We start from the raw sequence: 21,888 nt of genomic DNA, 5'->3' as shown, positions 1-21,888 counted from the left end.
AGAACCTGCTTATCCTCCCGTAGTTTCTGCCCACAGCTCCACTGATGTGACCATACCATTTTGTGAGGGGCATGCCTCACCCCTGCTCTCACTCCTCAGCACCAAAAACTCAAAGATAGTAAAAATCTATCCAGGTGGCATCCCAGCATCCCACAGAGTAGTAGTTATTTTTCTTTTTTAAATCCATAACTCCACCTGAGTTTAATGCTATCATTAGAAAAAGTGAATCAGAACTACTGAGCATTCTTACAAAGTGCTTTTTATTGCTTCATAGACTTCATATATGCTTCTGAAATTTTCAGATTGTGGTCCTTGTGGAAATGCTGATGTAGCTTCGGGGACAACGTTGATAGGAATTCTTATTATGTCATAAATTTAATGGGTCACTGAAAGCCTCCCACACTGACAGATGCATGGTTTCTCTCTTGTGTGGGTATGCCGTGTCTTCAGATTTGTTGACTGGGTAAAACTCTTTTCACACTCATCACAAGAGTCGTGTTTTTATTCACTCAGGCTATACAGATGAATATTAAAATTGCATAAATGACTGAAGCTTCCAACGCTGGTCACAGACGTGTGGTTTATCTTCAGCTGAGCTGAGCTGATCCAGCTGTCCTTGAGTAAAATCCACCCCACTCTCATCAGGATGTTTGTCGGGGATGTTGCATGTCTGGTTCTATTGAGCAAAAAGAGATGGACAGAGTAACAACAATCTGAGAACATATTTGATTTGAAATATTTCCTATTTTTTTTCAGTTGTAACATTTCATTAACTTTAATAATACTTTCTAATTAAAAATAACAAGATGTCCTGATGCAAATAATAATTTGAAATATCATTTACGGCTTCATTTACGGTTTTAGCCAGAGCATCAACGTGGTTAACATCTAGCTCCTCCCACAAAGTGTTGAGCAAACATCATGCTAATTCCCCTCATGGATGCAAGAGAAACAATATTGAGTACATGTATACCAACACGCAGCTCAAACTGTCCGAAAGCTCTTCTCTGATTGGCTCATATGCTTCCCATTTTGGCTGTTGATAGGCACTTTGAGGTTAGAGGACCATTACAATAATATCAGTGGTTCTTTGATGCTATGTTTTCTCCCTATCTAATTTCTCAGGTTAAAGTGACTCATCTCTATCTGTGGTAGACAGTTTGCTGCTGGTGTTACTCTGCTCTTGTTCCACAAAACTCCTCCATCAGTGAATCAGCTCTGACGTACATAAAGATAACAAGTTAGATAAAGCTATCCAAATATAGCCATAAAAACTACAATGATAAGAATTAAGAGTTATTACCAAAATACATACATAAATAATCACATATTCACTTTTAAACATTAGCTTGAAAAAAGAAATACTTGTAAGCAGCAATAAGAAAGATAGTAGGATGCCACTGGGATGACTGTAGATGTAATTTATAATCTGATCTCTGAGTGAGCAGCACAAGGATGTATATAGGGATACATGATACACAGTAACTTGTTTTAATGTAACCTTCCCAGTATTGATGTTCTAATTTAGTAGCAGATTGTTTTTACATACACAACAGAAAGGTTTCTGCCTATGTCATGCAAAAGAACAAATAGCAGTATATTATTATTATTATTATCAAGTGTGCTATGTATTTACAAAGAAAGCAGACTAACGCTCATGCTAGTGCAGTGAATTGTTATAATGTCATCCTTCATAACCTTTTCTTAAATAACATAAATTTATGATAAATTCTGAAAGGACAATGAAGAAAACGTGGCAGGTAGGAAATAATTAACTTTTAAATATTTATTTTGTTCCATCAACATATAGTAATATATTTGGTTTAGACTCTTTCTGATTAGCATGCTGTTAAACAACACATGAACAACAATTCAACAGTTTTAAAATATGTTGAGTAAGCAAATAAGGCTTCCAGTTCAAATGAATCCTAGAATATTTGAGTTATAAATAAATATACAAAGATGTTAATGGATGTACCTCATCGAGGTATACACACTATTACATAATGATGCATTTCTTGATGCCTAATTACAAAAAACAACAACAACAAACACAAAAACACTTTTTCGCTCTGCAATCACACTCCCTAAGCACTTCCGGGATCGATTTGCCCTGCATGAATCACGTGAGACGTGACTCTCCATTCAACGGCTCTGGTCTAGCCGTAAAGTGCAATGCTCGTTGCTATTGGAGACGCAATATAGGAAGTAAATTCCACTGTCTGCGAATCTTGTTTTGGGAACTCGAAAAGAAGGCAGAAATATATCTGTCACGGTAGATCTGGTCTGCTGTTCCTCATTTGGATCCGATTTTAACCGTCGACCCGTGTGGCTGTAACGCTAACGTTTAACTCCGTTAATCTAAGCAGGTAAACAGCCCGTGTGAAGCTGTGGGTCTAGCTATTAGCTGACATAAATATAGAAGCTAACTGCATATTAGATCATAGAAGTTGTTTGATTTATTACGCCACATTGCCCTTGAGGCTGATAGTGAAGTGTACCGACTCAGGTGTACTAAGTAATCATTATTTATGTATATTTTACTCCAAGGAGTCAGAGTTGTACTTGTTTTAACTTTATTCTATATCTATTGGTTTCCCTTTTGGGGTAATTTACTGTCATCCTGTTTGTGCGTTCACTTTTAGGTATTAAAAGTCAATGAGTCGCAGTCGCAACCCACCTCCTCGGGGTCAAGGGGCGGCCCGAGCCAAACAGGTAATTACCCTCCCTGTCTGATAACTGTAAACTTTACGTGTGGCAAGCAGGCAGGACTCTGAAGCCGTTTCTCCTATCTGTCTGTCTGTGTCACAGATGGGGCTGCTCCTTGACCTGTCTCCGGATGGCGGCATGGATGATGAGGGAAATGATGATGAGCTGGAGGCAGAGTTGCTCAATCTGGTGGGAGGAAGGAAGGAAGGAAGAGCACAAGGGAAGAAAGGTGATGGGAGAGGTGAGGATGACACACTTCTGGCACATTAAGCCTTCTTTCTTTCTCATTCATGTGCTAATGTTTAAACTGACCTTTTCCTTATATCACAAAGAGCAGTTGACATTATGTTCATATGTTTGCCTCTTCTGTTCAGCTCCTGTTCCCATGGCTGAAATTGAGCGAATGGCAGCTCTGTGTATGAAAGATATAGATGATGACGACATGGGGGACGATGATTTGGATGATGAAGATCTGTTGGTAATGGACACAAACAGACACAAACGTAAGCGTTTCAGGGACTAAACAGTTAACTGACATTTTCCTTTCTGCACATAGGCAGAACTGAATGATGTTTTGGAGGATGATGAGGAGCATACTCCTGCTCCAACTCCACCTGCCGCTACACCAACAGCTCCTAAAACTAGTGTCGCCTCACACCCCTCACCTCCTGCTGCTCCCAGTGGTGCAACTGGGTTGGAGTCACGGCTCCTCGAGCGTATTGAAATGTATCAGACTGCCATTTCCAACGCCAAGGCTGCAGGCGAGACTAGCAAAGTTCGAAGATATGAACGCGGGCTGAAGGTAAAGCAAATAGGCAGAAACGCATCTTATAGGATGTGAAGTCTTGTGTACATACTTTTGTCTTTATTTAGAGTCTTCAAGTTTTCATTTACTGCTCAGATCAAGCTTTATGTTTATGGGTTTTTTTCTTCCACCTTAGACTCTACAGTCCATGCTAACATCTGCCAAGAAAGGAAAACCAGTCAATGAAGAAGAGATGCCTCCACCTGTTGCTCTCGGCGGAAAGTCGGATTCCCCAGCCCAGCCTGAAGTGGTTAAAGAACGAGAGGTGCCCAAGCCTGTGCTGGTCCCTCCCCCTCCCACCAATCAGAAACCTCTGAGGGAAGCTGACCCGACACCTCTGAACACTAAGCCAACGCGTTTGATCCCTCCCCAAAAGCAAGCTGCTGCCATGACTCCGGAAACACCTGCCATCTCTCCCCTCACACCCAGCCAGCCTAATGCTCATCACTCAGGTAAACACATTATGTGAATTATACTGTTTATTAGAAGAGTATAAAAGTAAATACACGGTCATAGTGCAAGTTAATCAGATTAGCATCGTACTCAAAAGAATTGAATAATATTTGGTCATTTAAATAACTGCACTAAACAACATTGCATAAAAGATTAATTTGCGTTGTTTTTCTTTCCTTCTGCAGATCTTTACTTCTGTTTCAGTTTGAGAGAAGCTTTCTTTCCTTTATTAAGATTAAAATACATGTGGGATTTTTTTCACTTCTGATCAGACAGTACATTTTCTCTAGCTTCTGTTATCGACGACACCTTTTTAATAAATGCCTCACAATGTGATCTCACAGCAAAACGGTTCTTGGTTCAGATCCCCTGGTCAGTGGCTTTTCTTCGCGCAGTTTGCATGAATGCTTTTGTCTCCTTGCTAACACCGTCAGACATACAGTACATGCTTAGTTAATGAGTGACTCTAAACTGGCTGTAGGTGTGGATGACAGTGTGTTGTCTATCTCTTCGAGTTAGCCCTGTGAGTGCACTACTCTACCTCTCAGTCCTGTAGCAGCTGGGATAGGTTTTAGCTCTTCCATGACCCTTATTTTGATAAGCGGTTAAAGAGATCGATGGACGCTTAACTGACAACATACATTATAATTTATGCTGCTCTGACAAGTAGCGTGTCTGCTAACTAAATGTTACTGTAATGCTCGCCCTCACATGACTATGTCTTCTTCACGCAGAGGCGAAACAGGCAGTGTTGACCAGACAGAGGGATTATAAGATGGCTGCCATACACGCCAAACAGAGCGGCAACATTGACCAGGCCAAACAGCACTACCTCACTGCCAAGGTAACACAGCTGATGTCAGCCAGGGCTTTGGAGTAAGAGTGTGTGTGTGGTTGTAGTGTGAGGATTTTTCATAGTTTGTTTTAACAACGCTGCTCTTGATTTATGCAGAACTTCGATGTGATACTGGAGGCACTGGACCGGGGCGAACCAGTAGACCTGAGCTCACTGCCTCCTCCACCTGGTCAGTGGTTAAAGGAGAATGTTAGTTTTAAATGCTCATTCATGCACTCACTATAGTGCTAACAGTTTCCTTTAATAAAATTAAATTAATGCCCATTTAAATAAAATAATTTTGCTTAAAAAACGTCCAGTTTATAAGCTCCACTCTAACACACGTCATCTGTACTTAATTGAGTTATGTTATGTATGTTCATGTCACATATTTGTTTCTGCACATGTGCCACAGTCTCACTCAGATGTTGCTTGTTCTCTGGCTGGTCTTGTTGAGGCACAGTAAAAATTGAGAAACTGTAAGAACATTAGCGCCAATCACACAAGCATCATTTAAAACATTTTTATATTTATTCAGCTGCAAAGTGCTTTCCAAGTAGTGGAGATGTAAAAGAGTTTCAGAGACTAATTCACAACAAAAACTATAAAAACAACTCTGATGATTAAGGACTGTATATTAAAAAAATCTGTTTCACTGTAATACTTGAGAGCAAGAGTTACATCATCAAGTCTTTGGATAAAGTTCAATCGTATATTTTTTGGTCCAGAAACTTCTCGGCCACGGCCTCTATATTGTACCAAAAAACGGTCTTGGATTTGATAATCATGTTCAAACGGGGTTTAATGTGTACTTCATAATTAGTTACAATCATAACCTGTGTCCACTTCTCCACCGTCTGCAGGAGACGTAATAACAGAGCAAAGTGCGCCTCCTCAGTCTTCTTCTAAACCTGACCCCCCTGCTGCTCCTGCTGCTCCTGCTGCTCCTGCGCCCTCCCAGGTGGCCACTGCGGGTAAGATTCCAGGAGTCCCAGTCCTTCACTTTAACCAAAAAGTGTGATGAAGTGATTTTAAATAAAAAAAGTCATGTTAAAATAATAATGTACGTTACTGTGTGTTTGTGCCTTCTGAAGATCTGCCTGCTCCCAAAAGTTTGGCTGAAGCCCTGCAGCAGAGGTTGGATATATACAAGTCAGCAGCAGAGGGAGCTAAGAGCAAAGGGGACGATCGCAAGGCCCGGATGCATCAGCGCATTATGAAGGTACACAACACAAATATTGTGGCACATGTGTTTGCTTGTTTTTTCCAAATAAACTCTATGCTCAGTGAAACTAAAAGAAACAAGATATTAAAACATTTTTAGCTGTTACAGCTTCTTTTTTTTAAAAAACTAATTCCTCGATTTTGTGCTTGGATTGGAATGGAAATGGTTTTGTGTGCTTTCATATGTTAGATTTCAATATATATATATATATATATATGTCTTGCAAAACTTGAGTGAAGGAAACGGTTTCCAGGGCCTAATCCGTGGATCGACTTCCTTCGAGGCGTGGACGTCTATCAGCAGAGAATGTACCTTCACCTATCAGCAGAGAATGTCCCTTAGTCTGTAACACAGTCAAATATATTCTCAAGCAATATTCAAGCATGCCATTCAGCGTGTTAGTACGAGCTCGGGAGCAGCTTGGGAGAACAAGAAAACAGAGACTGCTTTAGATTGTCTTCCCAAACTGACTCAACTTTATTCACAAGTACAACAGTTTATATAGAGGGTAAAATTCATGAGACAGCAGATTTATCAGTTTAAACCAGTACAGACCAAGATAAGGCAGCGTCTTCCTGCCCTTGGGTGAAGAAGCATCCTTTGTGTAGTTTATTAGTTCAGCTACAATTGTGATTATCTCAGCGACATATTTTCAAGGCACAAAACGAAGAGTTCTTTCATTAGTGAAATCTGAAACAAACCATTTGGCCTTCAACAGGCGTCTAAAAGATTAAGAAACTAATGTAGCTGAGGGAGTGATCTCTGTGGTATTTCAACCTTGTACCAGCCTGTGATTCTCACACATCAATTCTTGGGTCAAAGAGAAAAATAACTAAAACAAAGGGGCCTTATTGAATGACAGAGTTTTCCTGCATAATGTCACTATAAAACAATATCCAGTAAATGCTACCATGGTACTAAAATACCTAACATTGAGTAATATTAATTACTTAATGTTCACTCTTAACAGCAATATCAGGACGCCATCAAAGCTCACAAAGCTGGCCGACCTGTTAACTTATCTGATCTACCCGTGCCACCAGGTAAGTTTTGAGTTCATGTGTGTCTTGAGATTTTGATGTCTTGAGTTGATGTGTAAGGCTTCTTCGTGTGTGTGTGTGTGTGTGTGTGTGTGTGTGTGTGTGTGTGCGTGATTTTTGTTATTTGCTCCAGGTTGTCCACCGCTTCAGGGCACAGAGGGTGGTCAGCAGAACTTCATGGGTGTCCTGGAAACAGCAATGAAAATAGCAAACCAGGATGCAGACGCAGAAGATGAGGAAGAGGATGGGCACGAAGAAGCTGCCAAGGTAAAAAGAAGAATGGGGGGAAAAAACAAATTCAGGGACTGCCAAATGGCCAAATTGTGTTTTTTGCAGCCAAGAAATCTGATTGTTTTTGCACCAAGCCAAAAAAAAAAAGCTTTATTGTCTCCCATAATAGCTTCTGCAACTTCTATGGCAGATTATTCAGTCATTGTTTTCTCAACTGCACCTTCTGCCTATTGCATCATTTTTGGGCTTGTTAACAAGTTTATTAATAGCCGTAATAATTTACACAAACGCTTTAAGGTAAATCAGTTTATTCACACACAAACTCACAGATGTATTAAGCTGTATTTTGTGACCTTGAAATCTGTTCTTGTGTTCATTTCATTTGCTATTGATCCTAACCTCTGCAGGCTGTGGTGCGTCCACCTGTCCAGAAAGCAAAGTCTCCAGCTCCTCAGGCTCCTGCAGGCTCCTCAACTCCGAAACTGGGAGCTAAAGGTGAGTTTCAAATGTGGGTGTGTGTAAGAGGGGCATGTGCATGTGTCATGCGCGATGTTTGAGTGTTACACAACACTGAAGTGTTGTCATACTGCAAACCTTATGGCCCATTTATGCTCACCGTTCTCGCTCTCACAAAAGGCGCTATATGAAAAAAGTGACTGAGCAATATCAGATTTCATTGTGACCTGGTCTCAGTCCTGAACTTACCTGCATGTGCAAAAGAAGACGAGGGCACTAATTTTGCTGTTGCCAAGCAGTAAACATGGAGGACACCTGAGTCAGTGTTTACACTTTTGTCTGTGTGCAGTAGAAGTCAGCAAACTTGCGACTGGACAAAGAAGACAAGGGTAAAGCGAGACAACACTTCACTTTTGGTTTTTTGTACTGCAGTGGCTGCTAAGTCTTTACAGAGGTGTATGCAGCTGGAGCCAGGAGTGGATCGTGATGCAAATGGCTTCAGTAAAACAAATTTCATCCAAAAAGTTCAGGATGTAAAAATGACACTTATTTCAAGCAAGTGATGAATCAATTTTTACTGTTCAGACTGCGAAGAGAATCAGACCTGTATCTGATTCAGCACCACACACTGTTCAACCCAATATGTGACATAAACAATGTGTGGTCAAGAAGTGAGTCACAGATAAGCTGAAATAAACTTTTTCTAACGGTGTGAACGTGGTATACAGTAAGTTTTGCTTATTTTTGTCTTAATTATCCTTGTAGCCCAGCAGCAATTGGATTTCCTGTTGCTAAGGCGACAAGCTTTCATGCGTGCGGCACTGCGCTCCAAAAATATGAAGGTAATCTTTTGACTTCCCAGCTTATTTTCTTTGTTTTTGTTTTAGATGCATACAGTGCCATCTTTACAGTTATGCAGATGTTTTTAGCACAGCTGCCTTTGATGTTATTGGAATTCCAAACCTTTGTTGTATTTTTCATTGATGCATCTGTTGCTGCGTTTGTAGGACATGACAGGAGCAGCACAGCACCTCAGACATGCCAAAGGACTGGACGCCATGATCACTGCTGCAAAGTCTGGCCTGCCAGTTGACATCACCAAGGTTATAAATACATTTTCTATATATTAGTAATCACTGCTTGCCCTACGGTAGCTAGGATAGGTTCCAGCACCCCCACGACCCTGAATAGGAGGTGGATCGGTAATACTCAGGATAATCTTGATCAAGGGTGTCAAATTTAGTTTCACTAGAGCCACACTGGGAAATAAGAGTCATGTTGACTGTGAGACATCTGTAGTTTGTCAGGCTTTGATGGTCATGTAACCTGCATATACCACATAGCCTCATCAAACCTCACAGAAACTCTCAACTAGTCAACACAAAAAGCTGCACAGCCATTCTGATTAGTTTTACAACAAGCAGATGACTCATAACAACCTGTTTCATAAGCTTGAATATGATGGGCACTCACAATAAATGGCATATTTACACGTATTTGGAAAAGGCTCTCATAGCTCATTTTACTGGCTGGGATGTGACAATATAGTGGCAGCATTGGGGGAAAATGTTTTTTAATTTATTCTTTTTTAATTTAAAACATTTTTTTGTTCATGTGGTTTACCTGTACCCTACAGCAGCGGTTCCCAACCTTTTTTGCGCCACGGACCGGTTTATGCCCGACAATATTTTCATGGACCGGCCTTTAAGGTGTCGCGGATAAATACAACAAAATAAAACTAGTACCGGTACCGAAAAAATAAGATTTATTCATAACACACGTGAAAAGACCCAGGAAAATCGAGTTAACGATAAAAACGATAACAAAATAACGCTGAAAACCGATAAAAACCCTGAAAACTATACATTTCACACCTGAGCCTCAACTCTCGCGGCCTGGTACCAAATGACTCACGGACCGGTACCAGTCCGAGGCCCGGGGGTTGGGGACCGCTGCCCTACAGCATAACCTTCTGGCGTGAACTTGACTAAGCACACACTAATCACATAGCTTGAAAAGTCAGTTTTTGCCTGTAGTTACATGCGTCTTTTCAACTCGCCAACATTTTGCCTCCATACCCAGCTTGTGGTTCCATGTCTCTGCTGGGAAAGAAAATACTGCACATTTATATTCTTTAAAAACACCAATTATCTCACAGTGAATGGAAACGCAGGCCTGTCTTAACACTTGATGAAGAAACTCTGTCTAACACCTCTGTTAAAGTTGGCTTTGTGTGCGCTTCTTTGTTTGCTGGTTGGTTAGCTTGCAGGTGCTCTTCCCTTTTTAGTTTGGCATGTCCACTGGGCGCGTCACTGTGCATACCTCAGCTACAAGTAAACAGGAAAAATTTACTAAAAACCTGAAATAATACACAGACTGGTTGTATCATGCTAAAATAATTTATATTAAACGAGTTGTGTGTGTGTGTGTGTGTGTGTGTGTGTGTGTGTGTGTGTGTGTGTGTGTGTGTGTGTGTTTGCTGCTATACAGGTTGTCACGGCAGCAGGAGCTGAATGTGTGAGGTGTGTTAACACAATGTGACGGAAATAGAAGATGATAGGAAGGAAACACGGGGTGAAATCAAAACACCTGGTCTCACCTCCTGTGTGTGTGTGTGTGTGTGTGTGTGTGTGTGTGTGTGTGTGTGCGCGCGCACGCCTCTGTGTGTGTGTGCGCGCACGCATATTTTCAGCATCATTACACTATTCATATTTCATATCTGTGCCAGTTGTCCCATAAGATTTTGATTTATTTTTGCCTCACTTTTATTTGACTTCTCTGCATATAACTCACTATAACTTGTTTATTTCTCAGTGTGTCCCCTCATGTATTAACCAAGAATATTATGCTTGTGCTTCTGTTTGTTTGTCACACAAGTGTAAAAACAGACAGACAGGAAACGAAGTAACAGCTGATTAGAGTTCGATCCAAGTTGGACATGCGGTTTTCAAAGCTGTGTTGTAACTCATAACAGAATATTTGTATTAAATCAGTTACATTTGTATTTGAATGGGTCCTGGTAACTTTCTAATTGTCTTTATTATTATTTGTTTGTTTCTATTTCTCCTTTACAACAGATTCCCAGTCTTCCAGTAAGTGAAGAAGACTACACCCTGGCTCGTTCCCGTACCTCTCCTTCTTCTCGTACCACGAGTGAGCAGTACCATAACCTCATGGATCACTTGAAAAAGCAGTACGAGGTTAAGATGCACCTTTCCCTCATCTTTATGCTACATTTTATCTGAAAAAGCACCTTCTTGACGTCCACCTTACATACTGATGTTAATGTCATGTGTTAGTTACGGTTATTAGTTACGAAATGTTCATACATATTGTGATTGTGATTCTTAAACAGACAAATAACAGTTGTTCTTTATTTTGTTGTCCTCGCCTACGGTATGTTCTCTCTCTCACACACACAACACGCCCTCTTTTGTTCTCTCTCCATGAACAGAAATGTCTGGGCCTCTCCCAGCAATTCACAAACACGGGAAACGTGGCCGAGGCTTTAAAGTAAGAAACTTTTTTTTGTTTTAGTTTTATAACCGTGGGATTTTTTTTTTTTTGCAGTCATGTTGGAGCTTAACATTGAAAAGATCACTGTTTACCTCAAAGGCATCAACACCAACTTCTAGAACAGATCTGGTTGTGATCACATTAAGTATAAATTCACCTTTTCACAAAATTTCAATAAAATCTGAAATACAGAGAAAGGGTTTTATGACTCAGATTAATGTAGTTTTTTTTTTCATTTTAATGAATGTCTGTAATAAATCTAACTGAGAACTTCTGTAATTCTTAATTATATTGTCAGCATGCACACAGTGATTTTAGCTATCTTTATATATGATGTACCTCTTTATAATATTTGTAGTTTTCTTCAAATATTTTGACATTTAACCTTTGAGAATTGTACTTTAAAACTTTTTCTTATCTTCAGAGGGTTTGTCCTGCTTCCTCATTTTTCTGGCATGGTTTGAAAAATCTTGTCCTGTCCTAGAAAATTAGGATTTATTTTTACAGATGATGCACAGAGTGTTTTGTAATCACGGATTTTCAAATGCAGTGATATATGTGTTTGTCTCAGGAAATAGAGCTGTTCAGCTGTGCAGTTATTAAACTTGTTGTATTTCAGTACCAGGCGAGACCAAGATGTGTGTAGACGTGTAGACACGAAAATGCATAAAAATGACAAAATCAAACTAAAAGAAAAATGTTTTTTGTCACACAGATCTAAAAATCATGACTCTGTCTCTCACCCAGGTCTGAGAAGTTACTTGAGGAGACCATGAAGTACATAGAGATTCTAAAGAGCGCCTACACAAAGGGTCATCCAGTCCCCAAGTGCCGCACCGAGGAGAGAACCTTCAACTCTATCAAGTCAGTAGCAAACATTCAGAATACAGATTCATTCATAATAAACACCATCGCAAGTCGCTCAGTTTGTCTGTTGGTCCATCACTTTGGTCCAGAAGGATTTCTGTAAATCTTTCGTGGTCTCCTCCGGCCAAACGTTACCTGATTTTTCTTCTAGTCATAGTTCTGCTGCGCTCTGTCAACATTATCCTTATTTTACTTAACTATCAAATTTTCAGATCAGTTTATATCTTAGTAACATCCTGACTGGAGATCAAGTCACTTCAACAGCGTTATCAAAATTAGAAAAGAAAAAACTAACCAGCTCTGTAGTCGGATTAGATTCGTTAGATTATATAATTTGTGTTTTGGTTATTTTTTTTAAATGGTTGATTTAAGCCATGTTTTTAATTAATTTTTAAGGCAGATGTATTTGACAAATGACAAATACATCTGCCTTAAAAACCTAATACAAATCAGCCTGCAGTATAATGGCCAACATGATGTTAATTAATGTAATTCATCCATCCAGAGGACGCCTATGATAAAGACTACTAATCATCTGTATAACTTTTTGTTACTCATCTTGTGGCATTATGTCAGTGCCTGCAGAAAAAGGAAAATCTGTCAGTCGGTCAATTAAGCCGCGGTTCATCAAACTGTCACTTTTATTGTGTATTTTTTAAAACGTTATAATCAAGATGTTTTGACTCTATGAGGATTGTCCTTTATATTTAATTTTCTACTCGTACATGAGCTGTTTAATTTTGAAAGCAAATGATTGAACATTAAAGGTAGTGCTTTTCCTGACTGGATTGATGGATGACTCAGAGTGACTCATTGTGACTCACTCTGCCTCTGCTCCAGTGTCATACGGAGCTAACAGCTAAGCGACTGTGGCGGTGACTCATTCATCAGTTAATTGTTTGCCTCTCCGTGATGCTGACTGATGCTGACTTTTGAAGCTGTTTCTGAATGGTGTTTTTTATGTTTGTTTGTTTGTTGTTGTTGTTTTGCTCCGCAGGATCAACCCCAACCTGACACTCAATGACCTGATACTGTACGTCACCCGAGGCATCAACCTCCCAGCTCCCTCTGGTATTGAAGTCATCCCCATCTTTGAAATTACCAGGCAGTAATCTGTCAGATCGCTGTGCACTGACACCTAGCTTCTCTCTCTCCACAGGTGTCTCTGCTAGTGATCTGGATGCCAGTGTAAAATTTGAGTTTCCTTTTCCCAGCGCGGTGAGAATCTTTCACATTCACTCGCTGTGGACGTTTCAGTCCGTGTATTTACATATGTGCGTTAATGAATTCTGTGTGTGTGTAGGAGGAGGCTCAGAGGGACAAAACCAACACAGTAAAGAACACCAGCAGTCCAGAGTTTAAAGAGACTTTCAGACTCAACATCAACCGCGGCCACAGGGCCTTTAAACGAGTCATACAATCCAAGGGAATCAAGTTTGAAATCATCCACAAGGGGTAAAACGCAGCAGCTTCAGTAGAAAAAAAGAGAATATGCTTCCATATCAGTGTGTTTTGTTTGTTTTTTTTCCCCTCGTTGTAGCTTCTGTAAATTGTATTCTCTGCTGTGTTTACAGAGGCCTGTTTAAGAATGACAAAGTACTGGGAACTGCTCAGCTGAAGCTGGAAGGTCTAGAAAATCACTGTGAAATCAGAGAGATCTTAGAGGTGAGTGTTGATTACGCGTGCGCGCACCCACACATGTTCAGAGGCGGTTTAACTGCGCGCGTTTGTTTTTTGTAGGTGATGGATGGACGTAAAACTACAGGCGGAAAGCTGGAGGTGAGGGTGAAGATCAGAGAGCCTCTGTCAGGCGTCGAGTTGCATCCAGTGAAGGAGAAGTGGCTGACTCTCGAACCAGTCTCCACGCCGACAGAGAAACAAAAGGAACGGGTGAGTAGTGTTATCAATTAAACTGACCCGCCTTTGTCTTTGGACTGAAACACGTCCAGCTCAAGCAGGGACGTACACAAGACTTCCATGTGTGATGCAAACTGTGCAAAACACTGAGCCAAAGTGCTGCCTCACAAACTGGATGTTCATATGTGTCAGAGCAGAAGTGTGAAGTCAGCCAGTATAAACAAAGTGTTTGGTGGCTGATCAAATAGTGTCTGAAACCACATCTATTTTAAAACTGGTGATCTACCAGTAACATCCCACTTCACGCAGCGATTTTAAGTCTTAGAGTGTACAAGATTTTAGCGTCTTCGCGAGTTCTCTTTATTCTTCACGCAATTACTTTATGAACTCAAGTGCTAGTGGTTCTTTGGCACAGGAGAAACTGGCAAACTCTTGAATCCATACTGCTGCATAATGTTTAGTCAATGAGTGGAAACACCGTTATAGCCTTTCAGGAAAAATGGAGACTACAGCGATATCTTTATCTGAACAATTGTCGTGTTTCGCTGCTTTCTGAGAAACAGTTTTCACACGTGAATTTCAGACAGTTTCAAAAGAATCACAGTTTTACTTTCTCACATGGAAAAAAAAACCAGAAAATTGGATTCTTTCAAAATATAGACCGTTCTATGCAGTTCAAGTCATAGAGCTGCCTGGGTAGAATTACAGAAGCCAGGATGCATGATCACATAAATGCAGCAGATACATGGAGTGGAAATGCAAGAAATATATTTGAAAAGCACAAAATAGGGAAAAAATGGCTGTGATGGAAGTAGTTTATTAAACATGGCTCCACAAAAGAAGGAAAACAAAGAAGAAGCATGTACTTTCCTCAAATTATTGCTTTTTGTTATTAGTTGTTTTACTTGCGTAATTTTTTTCAACCAGGTTGTTTGAGGTGCGACTGGCGCTGTTGTAATTACATTAGCTCATTGTGTCATCTTCTGCTGCGATGATTCAATGAGGCCTGACTTGAGTGTTAATACATTCGTGTGCTTTTTGTAAAGTATATGCTGCATTTAAATAGAAATGACAAACAGCCTTGCTTTAAAACTCACTCAAACTCTCGGCTTTAGGCATCTTTTTTCCTTCTTCGTGTTTGGGTGTCTTACTGATGCTTACTGACTTTTTTTTAGTCAGCCAGGCTTCTTTACTGATTTTAATTCATTCTGTATTGTTTTTTTATTTTTTTTTTAGGACAATTAATGTTTATTCTATTTTATTTGAGTACACTGCCTTGCTACCACTTATCTGTGAAAAGCAGTTTTAAATAAATGATGCTTATTTATTGATGTTTTGCATCTACACATATATTCTTACCCATGGTTTAAACTGCAATCTATTTCACGAACAATTACAAACAAAGTTGAAACAGAATAGTGACAAAGATTTGAATTTAAACACTCTGAGCGTGCTGGAAAGCAAATCGTCAGTCCAGTAGCTGTACCAGCTTTTAGTCTTTCCCACTGTCAGTAGCCAGAAGAAGCAAAAAGCATTGCTCACATCGTAGCAGACTGCAGGCTTTTCACTCACATTAAGTGCGGCCAGTACCTTTTAGATGTGTTTGGACTGCAAACTTGTTGTGTGTAAACCAGCCTGCTAGTCAGATTACGGGTAAATAAAGGTAGGCATTACAAAAACTAGCAATGCACAAGTCAAATAACCTGATTTTCATAAACCTGGGTGAAAATGAGTCAGTTGCCCAAGAAATCTAAGAAATGCTCTGGTCTGCTTGTTTAGGCTCCATCTCCTCAGTCCAAACCGAGACATGGAGGAAACGGCAGAAGCAGCTCTGATCAGCCTGCATCTCCTCGGTCTAAACCGAAACACGAGGCGAGCAGCAGGAGCGGTCACTCCAGCAGCTCCCCTCCACAGTACAAACTCCACAGCTTCAGCCTCCTCAACTACGACAAGGAGCGGCTGGAGAGGAAGGTAGTACTGCGTGTTCATGCGGCCCGAGTCGACCCACAACGTGCACTTCACTGATGCTTACAATGGCCCGAAGGCGCCAAGGTCTCGTCACTCATTACGCTTGTCTCTCAGATTACAGAGTACAGAAAGAACAAGCGGGAAACCCCGTCTGACCTCATCCATCAGCACCAAGAGGTCACACACCGACTGCAGTGGCAGAAAGCACAGCTGGAACGAGCCTCTCCTGCCATGCTCACAGGTAACACACACATCTCTTACTTTTGAACATGTGCTTTTACCCCTCCCTAAAATCTTAGCCTGACTCAGTTTTGGAACAACTTGACCGAGACAGGAAAGTCTTTCGTCAACAGCATCTATGTAGAGCAGTCCAGGTCCTCAAAGTACTGGCTGATAGCAGCACACAGCTCCATCACAAGTCCATCACTGGGATCACCACTACAGCCTAGAATTGTTTCAGCTAAATGGAACAGTTTTTGTCATTTCTGCTCTGTATACCACAATATTAGATATTAGATTCAGATTCATTTGCTGCTTTTTTGTGAGTCTTTGCATTCACAAACTATTTAATAACTGAAAAGCTCCTTTAGGTTAGACTGTCCCATTATTTTTTTTGCCTTGCGTTTCATTATTCGTTTGCACTGTGAAGTGAAGTCGGATCAGTTTTGCAGCATTTGGCTGAATCTGAGCAGCACCCTGTGCACTTCAGAATTGATCTTGCAAAACTCCAAATCTAACTTTTAAATTATTACATTGATGAACATCGGGTTATGGATGCAACAACATCTCTGCATCTTCTTTTTTGTCAGGCAGGTTTTGTGGCAGCTTTAATTTTTGCAGTAATTCAGTCTGATAGATGCATCAAATTGGCACTCAAGTCATAAATTGAGGATCCCCTCTGCGGAGAAAGTAAAAGTTGTTTTATTATTAAGGATTATTTAAGGTTTCCTGCTGCTGTCACTGTCTCTGCATCTCAGAGAAACTCTACCTGCATTTGGCAGTGTCCCTCAGAGTGGTTGGTTGGTCGGTTAGTTGGTTAGTTGTGGGCTTTGCTGTCCTTGCTGCTGCTGTGTCAGTCTCTTGATGTGTGTGATTGTGTTGCCACTCCACAGATCCTGTGGTGGAGGCTGCTGCATCGAGGGGCCATGAGTGGCCCTTGCGTGCAACTTTACCCAAAGCACAGGCAGAAACGAGCTGTTTTATGGTTACTGGTTTATTTGTTCTAAATCTACTGAGGAAAGCAAACACAGGACTCACTGGCTGAAGATGAAAAGAGAATTAGCTTTGAGTAACGAGACGTCTCCGTATAACTGTCCATCTCAAGAGTACATAGGTGGCAGTGCTTCCTTACTGGCTTGTAGTTGTAGCTGAAGAACAGACTCACTGCTCACAGAAAAGCTTATGAACAAAATACTATACAATGTTAAAAAAAAAACAACAAAGAATGCATAAATAACAAATGCAGCATAACTATTTCTCAATATGGGATTTGAAAAAAAATCTAAAAATCAGTATGATGGCAAAAACTGAGCCTAAATCCCAGGTCGGGATGAACCGTTTCCCCATCACTTCTTTCTGTTTTCTCGCAAAAAATTCATTCTGTTTAAGATGATGATGATAACGAATCATGTAACTCACTTTTTCCTTCACCACATGTGCAGAATATGAAAACGTGCTGCAACGCTTCGTTCAAGGACTTTCTGAGTCTGTGAAAAAATACTCCAGCCAAGGAAACCGGGTGAGTGCAGGGTCAGGGTATGGACAGGCATTTGTGTGTGTGTGTGTGTGTGTGTGTGTGTGTGTGTGTGTGTGTGTGTGTGTGTGTGTGTGTGTGTGTGTGTGTGTGTGTGTGTGTGTGTGTGTGTGTTTTAGTGTGAAAGAATTTTTTTTATTCTCCTTATATAGGACGCTGCCAAGGATGCACTGGGCAGGTTGAAGATGGTTGAGAATGAGGTAAGGCTTGCTGTTGTGTAATTGTCATGTGTATATAAAAGCAGTTTGTTCAGTGTGTTTACACCTTCTCTCTGCTCCAGCTGGAATCGCTGAAGAGGAAACGCACTGGATGAGAGCAGAATAAGGAGTGGAGCCTTGGCTGGAGTACTGTTTTCTCTCTCTCTCTCTCTTTCTCTCATACACACTCATATACCAAACACTACAGTGGGTACAATAAGTACCTTTAGCATGATTCAGTGCTGCAAAACAACTGCATGAGCTAAACTGCTAATTCAGTCAGTTGTTCCTTTAGCTTGTGTCATATGTGGTTAGTTACCTGCCACAATAACCTAACAAACGGCTGCAGCCGCCAAGCAGACGGCAATTAAAAACACATCCAAATGTGTAAAGAGGGAGATGCATTTGCACTTAAACAAGACAAACACTACAGGAAACTGCTTCTAAAGAATGGCTTTACAGACTTTGCTGGTATTCTATTTTGTTTTGGGTTTTTTTTTTTTTTCCCCAACGTTCCTGTGACAATTCTTGATGAAGTAATCTGCCAGAAGACTTGACGTTTTACATTCGGCACCAGCTTTTGGTGTCTACAGATGACCAAAAATATGTGTGTGTGTGAAGGTGCGTGTGTGTGTTTGTCCACGCACTCTTAGGTGTGTTTAACCAGTGAACTAGAGGGTTTTTTTTTACCTTTTTCCCTGTATTTTATGTGTGTAATGAGCTTAATCTAATCTGTCTGCTCCAGTGTTCACAGATTACAGTAATCTGCTCCGTTTGGAGTGCTGTGATACGGGAATAAAAGAAAAAAAAAAAACAACAAAAAAAATGGGGCTTCGGGGTGCAGCAGCCTACATCCCATGATAAGGGATTAGTGTTTATGTCACCAAAGAGGCGACTACATCAGACGTAGAGTCGCCTCTGGGGGCTGGGAAGAGGGGTTTTAACAGCGTGCCATGAATGTGGTAGAAGCTTAGCCTCGCTAAGAGATTGCTGCGTCTTCATCAGCTGTTTCTTCTTTGTCGTCTTCGTCATCTTATTTTCCTCGCACCCATTCCTTTCAAGATTATTCTTGATTAATAGGCTGCCCTACTCAGAATCTATTTAAACTCTTAAACAATATGAAGCCCGCTGTGCTGTCACTTAGTTTAAAACAGTTTAGAGCTGCTGCGTCAGAGTGCTTTTTTCCCCCACAGATTGTGGTGGATGCAAAAACAGAATTTGTCCCATTGAGCTCACCAGTGGCAGCACAGTGGATACTGAAAAATCTAACCACAGGAAGGCGGCCCTATAAGTGTCAGTATGGCTGGGTAATTGCTCATTTCTGTCTCAGTTCTCCCACAGACACCTATGTCATCATCATCTTCCTCTCTGCCTTCCCTTCTTTTTGGAGAATAAAGTCAAGCGGACAAAATACAGATAAAACCACTTAAACTTTGACACGCTGACAAAGTTGAGGTGGGCAGATTGCAATGATCAGAATGATTTGCCACAACACCACAAGATGTACAAAAAAAAAAAATCCGACAAATGTGGGCTGCCATGTATTCTGAGATCTGGGCAGATGTTTGGTGTGCTAATCTGACAATAGCTCCTGTTGCACGTTGATTGCATCCAGCCGGGATGTAGCAGACTACTTTAAGTGAGCCTTATTGTGCGTTTTGTGTTTGAATCCTCAATATTAACGATGTCTGGTAACTCCAGTTAATAGTTTTTTGGTCATGTGACACGTCAGATAATCATGTGTTCACGCTAATCCACTCACTGCTTCACTCCATTAGCAAATAATCCCGGTTAAAGTTGGCCTTCCACTGTGTGGTGACCCTTATGTAACACCCGTTGCCCCACTTTTTCTTTTTTTTTTTAATCAACAGAGGACATCTTTTGACTCTTTGTAAATGTTATGCTGATTTTGATCATCTCATATTATTTTGTAGATAGATCGTAGCATTAGAACATCAGATTGGAGTATTAAACATGGCTTCAAATCTTTAAACGTGCTCCCTTTCCTTCTAGGTGATCGTTTGTGTCTTATTTAAATCTTTGTACGGCACAGACTATAATCTTGAACGCTCCTAAAACTCGAGCTCGAGCCAAGCAGGTCTGGATTAATGTCAATGATGCATTTATGCAGCAGTGTAGTTTAAGTACAAATTTATTTGTAAAGCTTTGGGCATTAAGAAAGATTTAAATAGTGAATCAGCGGATTACTCAACTTGAGCAAATTTGAAGGTTCTGCTAATGGTTTTCATACTGTACGCAGGGCAGAGCCAAGGGGTGAACACAGCTGAAAGTCTGAACCACCTCTCTGTCCGGACCTTACACTCAGCTGTAAATCTGTTAGAGGGGCTATGCATGTAAAACTGGAGTAAACATGTGCCTGTTTGTTTCAGCAGAACCATTTTCTTTGACAATCAGCAGAGGGTTACATAAAAAAACAAAATTCTTAAAGTCCTTATGGTGGACCTCTATACTTCCTTGTATAAGTTAATCATGAAACTGAATGACCAATATTTGGAGATCAGTTTCTGGGTCGCCGGAAGTAATGGCCTCATGTTAGCAACACACACAGAAAGGAAAGAAGCCCCCAATTACTGCTTATAACTTTAAAACAAAGGGACTAGTATTTAATTTTAATGTTCCCGTGTTCTGTTTTGTTTTTCCTGTGGATGAAACGCAAAGCTGAATGAATTATTTGAAAACAGAACATCTGTCCCAGGAGTGGGGTTCACAGAAAGACCAGCTCTAATGGAAAATAGTGAGTTGGACTAAAACAACAACAACACAAAGATGTCGTTCCGATTAAAAGAAAAACATCTGAGTGTGACCGTGTAGCAGCTGCATGTTTGAGCCTGCACAAAAAGTGCAACTGCACACCGCCACCCCCATCCCCGCCTAGACCACACCCACTTTTTTTTTTTCTTTTAAATCCAGAGCTGTAACCCCACGTCACCCCAAACACACAAACGCACTCCTGCCACATCACCCCACTCCCCAAATAACCTTGCGGCCTCTGAGGCTGACCTGTTGTCGTAGCAACGAGCTCATCAGCATTCAGTGTGGTAGGTGGATGGTCAGGACCCGGGTGGAGGGACATATTGTTAGTTTGTCCTGCTGGTGACTCACACTCCGTTTCTGCATATACAACACACCACAACACACACACTCCTGCTCACTCTCTTTTCATACGATTGTTTGGCTCTCTGTCTTTATCCTGTTATTGATTTCATTTAAAAAAGTTTGGTCTAAGTTTTGTTATTTTTTTGTTTTTACTACTTTCTTCCCGATGAGTTGGGTAAATGTATCCATTTATTGTTGAAGCTGACATCTTTTAAAAAATTTGCTAAGTCACGTAAGGGCAATCATTATAAATGTAATATTTATATTTGGTAAATATGGCATAATATGCTCTGTCTCTTTTTTTTTAAGTGAATGTCTTGATGATTGATGCAGTTTAAAATGGGAATGTATGACGGCCTGATTCTTGAGGCTTTATTATCTTATGTATGAGGTTGGTGTTGACACGAATAAAGTGGTGAAACCGCAGTGAGTTTGTGTCATTATTAAGTCTACTATAGGTAAGTATAACACTAAAACACATGAAATGTAATAAAGCTAACTAAAATAAAATATAAATGCAGTTTTTGTTTTGTCAAGAACACCCAGCCCGAGGGAGTGTTGATGCATGTGTTTGGTAAGGATGTCTACTTAACTCTGAGGGTTTGTATAAAAACTAAACCTAAGAAATGTCAAATGATGACAACTACACTGAAAGAATGAGAAGAAAAACATCCCAGAAACCAGCTGAACAAAAACGAAAGAACAATTAAGAAACACATGTTTGAAACCACATTTGAGTATTGAGAATAAATTAAGCAGGGGTCAGTTTGCCCTTCCACATGGAAGACTTGGTTTAATTAATTTGAATTTTCTCTGCATCAGAAGAGGATGCAAATGTATTTATGTAAAGAAAAACACA

The 21,888-nt window shown here is 40.5% G+C and overlaps 1 protein-coding gene across 1 annotated transcript; it reads left to right on the top strand.

Moving 5' to 3' along the window:
- The first annotated feature begins 2,144 nt into the window (after positions 1-2,144).
- On the top strand, positions 2,145-21,455 carry cc2d1a (coiled-coil and C2 domain containing 1A). The gene is made up of 28 exons (XM_085460070.1): positions 2,145-2,369; positions 2,646-2,715; positions 2,812-2,950; positions 3,084-3,187; positions 3,266-3,511; positions 3,651-3,966; positions 4,702-4,811; positions 4,920-4,992; positions 5,666-5,776; positions 5,897-6,024; positions 6,998-7,070; positions 7,201-7,334; positions 7,706-7,793; positions 8,520-8,596; positions 8,762-8,857; positions 10,832-10,954; positions 11,209-11,267; positions 12,018-12,134; positions 13,135-13,208; positions 13,297-13,355; positions 13,441-13,592; positions 13,712-13,802; positions 13,878-14,027; positions 15,774-15,965; positions 16,077-16,203; positions 17,624-17,700; positions 17,868-17,915; positions 17,996-21,455. The coding sequence occupies exons 2-28, from the start codon at positions 2,659-2,661 to the stop codon at positions 18,026-18,028; spliced, it is 3,054 nt and encodes a 1,017-aa protein (XP_085316196.1). The 5' UTR covers positions 2,145-2,369; positions 2,646-2,658; the 3' UTR covers positions 18,029-21,455.
- Positions 21,456-21,888: the final 433 nt, after the last annotated feature.

This window comes from Copadichromis virginalis, linkage group LG6 (assembly GCF_057382275.1).
Source record: "Copadichromis virginalis isolate Kocher_CV1m ecotype Utaka linkage group LG6, C_Virginalis_male_GT1.1, whole genome shotgun sequence".
NCBI classification, from domain to species: domain Eukaryota; kingdom Metazoa; phylum Chordata; class Actinopteri; order Cichliformes; family Cichlidae; genus Copadichromis; species Copadichromis virginalis.
This window is presented reverse-complemented; position numbering and strand designations above follow the sequence as displayed.

Excerpts from the sequence above, each read along its gene's own strand:
- cc2d1a (XM_085460070.1), top strand. The coding sequence starts at position 2,659 with ATGAGTCGCAGTCGCAACCCACCTCCTCGGGGTCAAGGGGCGGCCCGA. Across the intron at positions 3,188-3,265 it reads TGGATGATGAAGATCTGTTG|GCAGAACTGAATGATGTTTT; the intron begins GTAATGGACACA and ends TTCTGCACATAG. Across the intron at positions 4,993-5,665 it reads CTCACTGCCTCCTCCACCTG|GAGACGTAATAACAGAGCAA; the intron begins GTCAGTGGTTAA and ends CACCGTCTGCAG.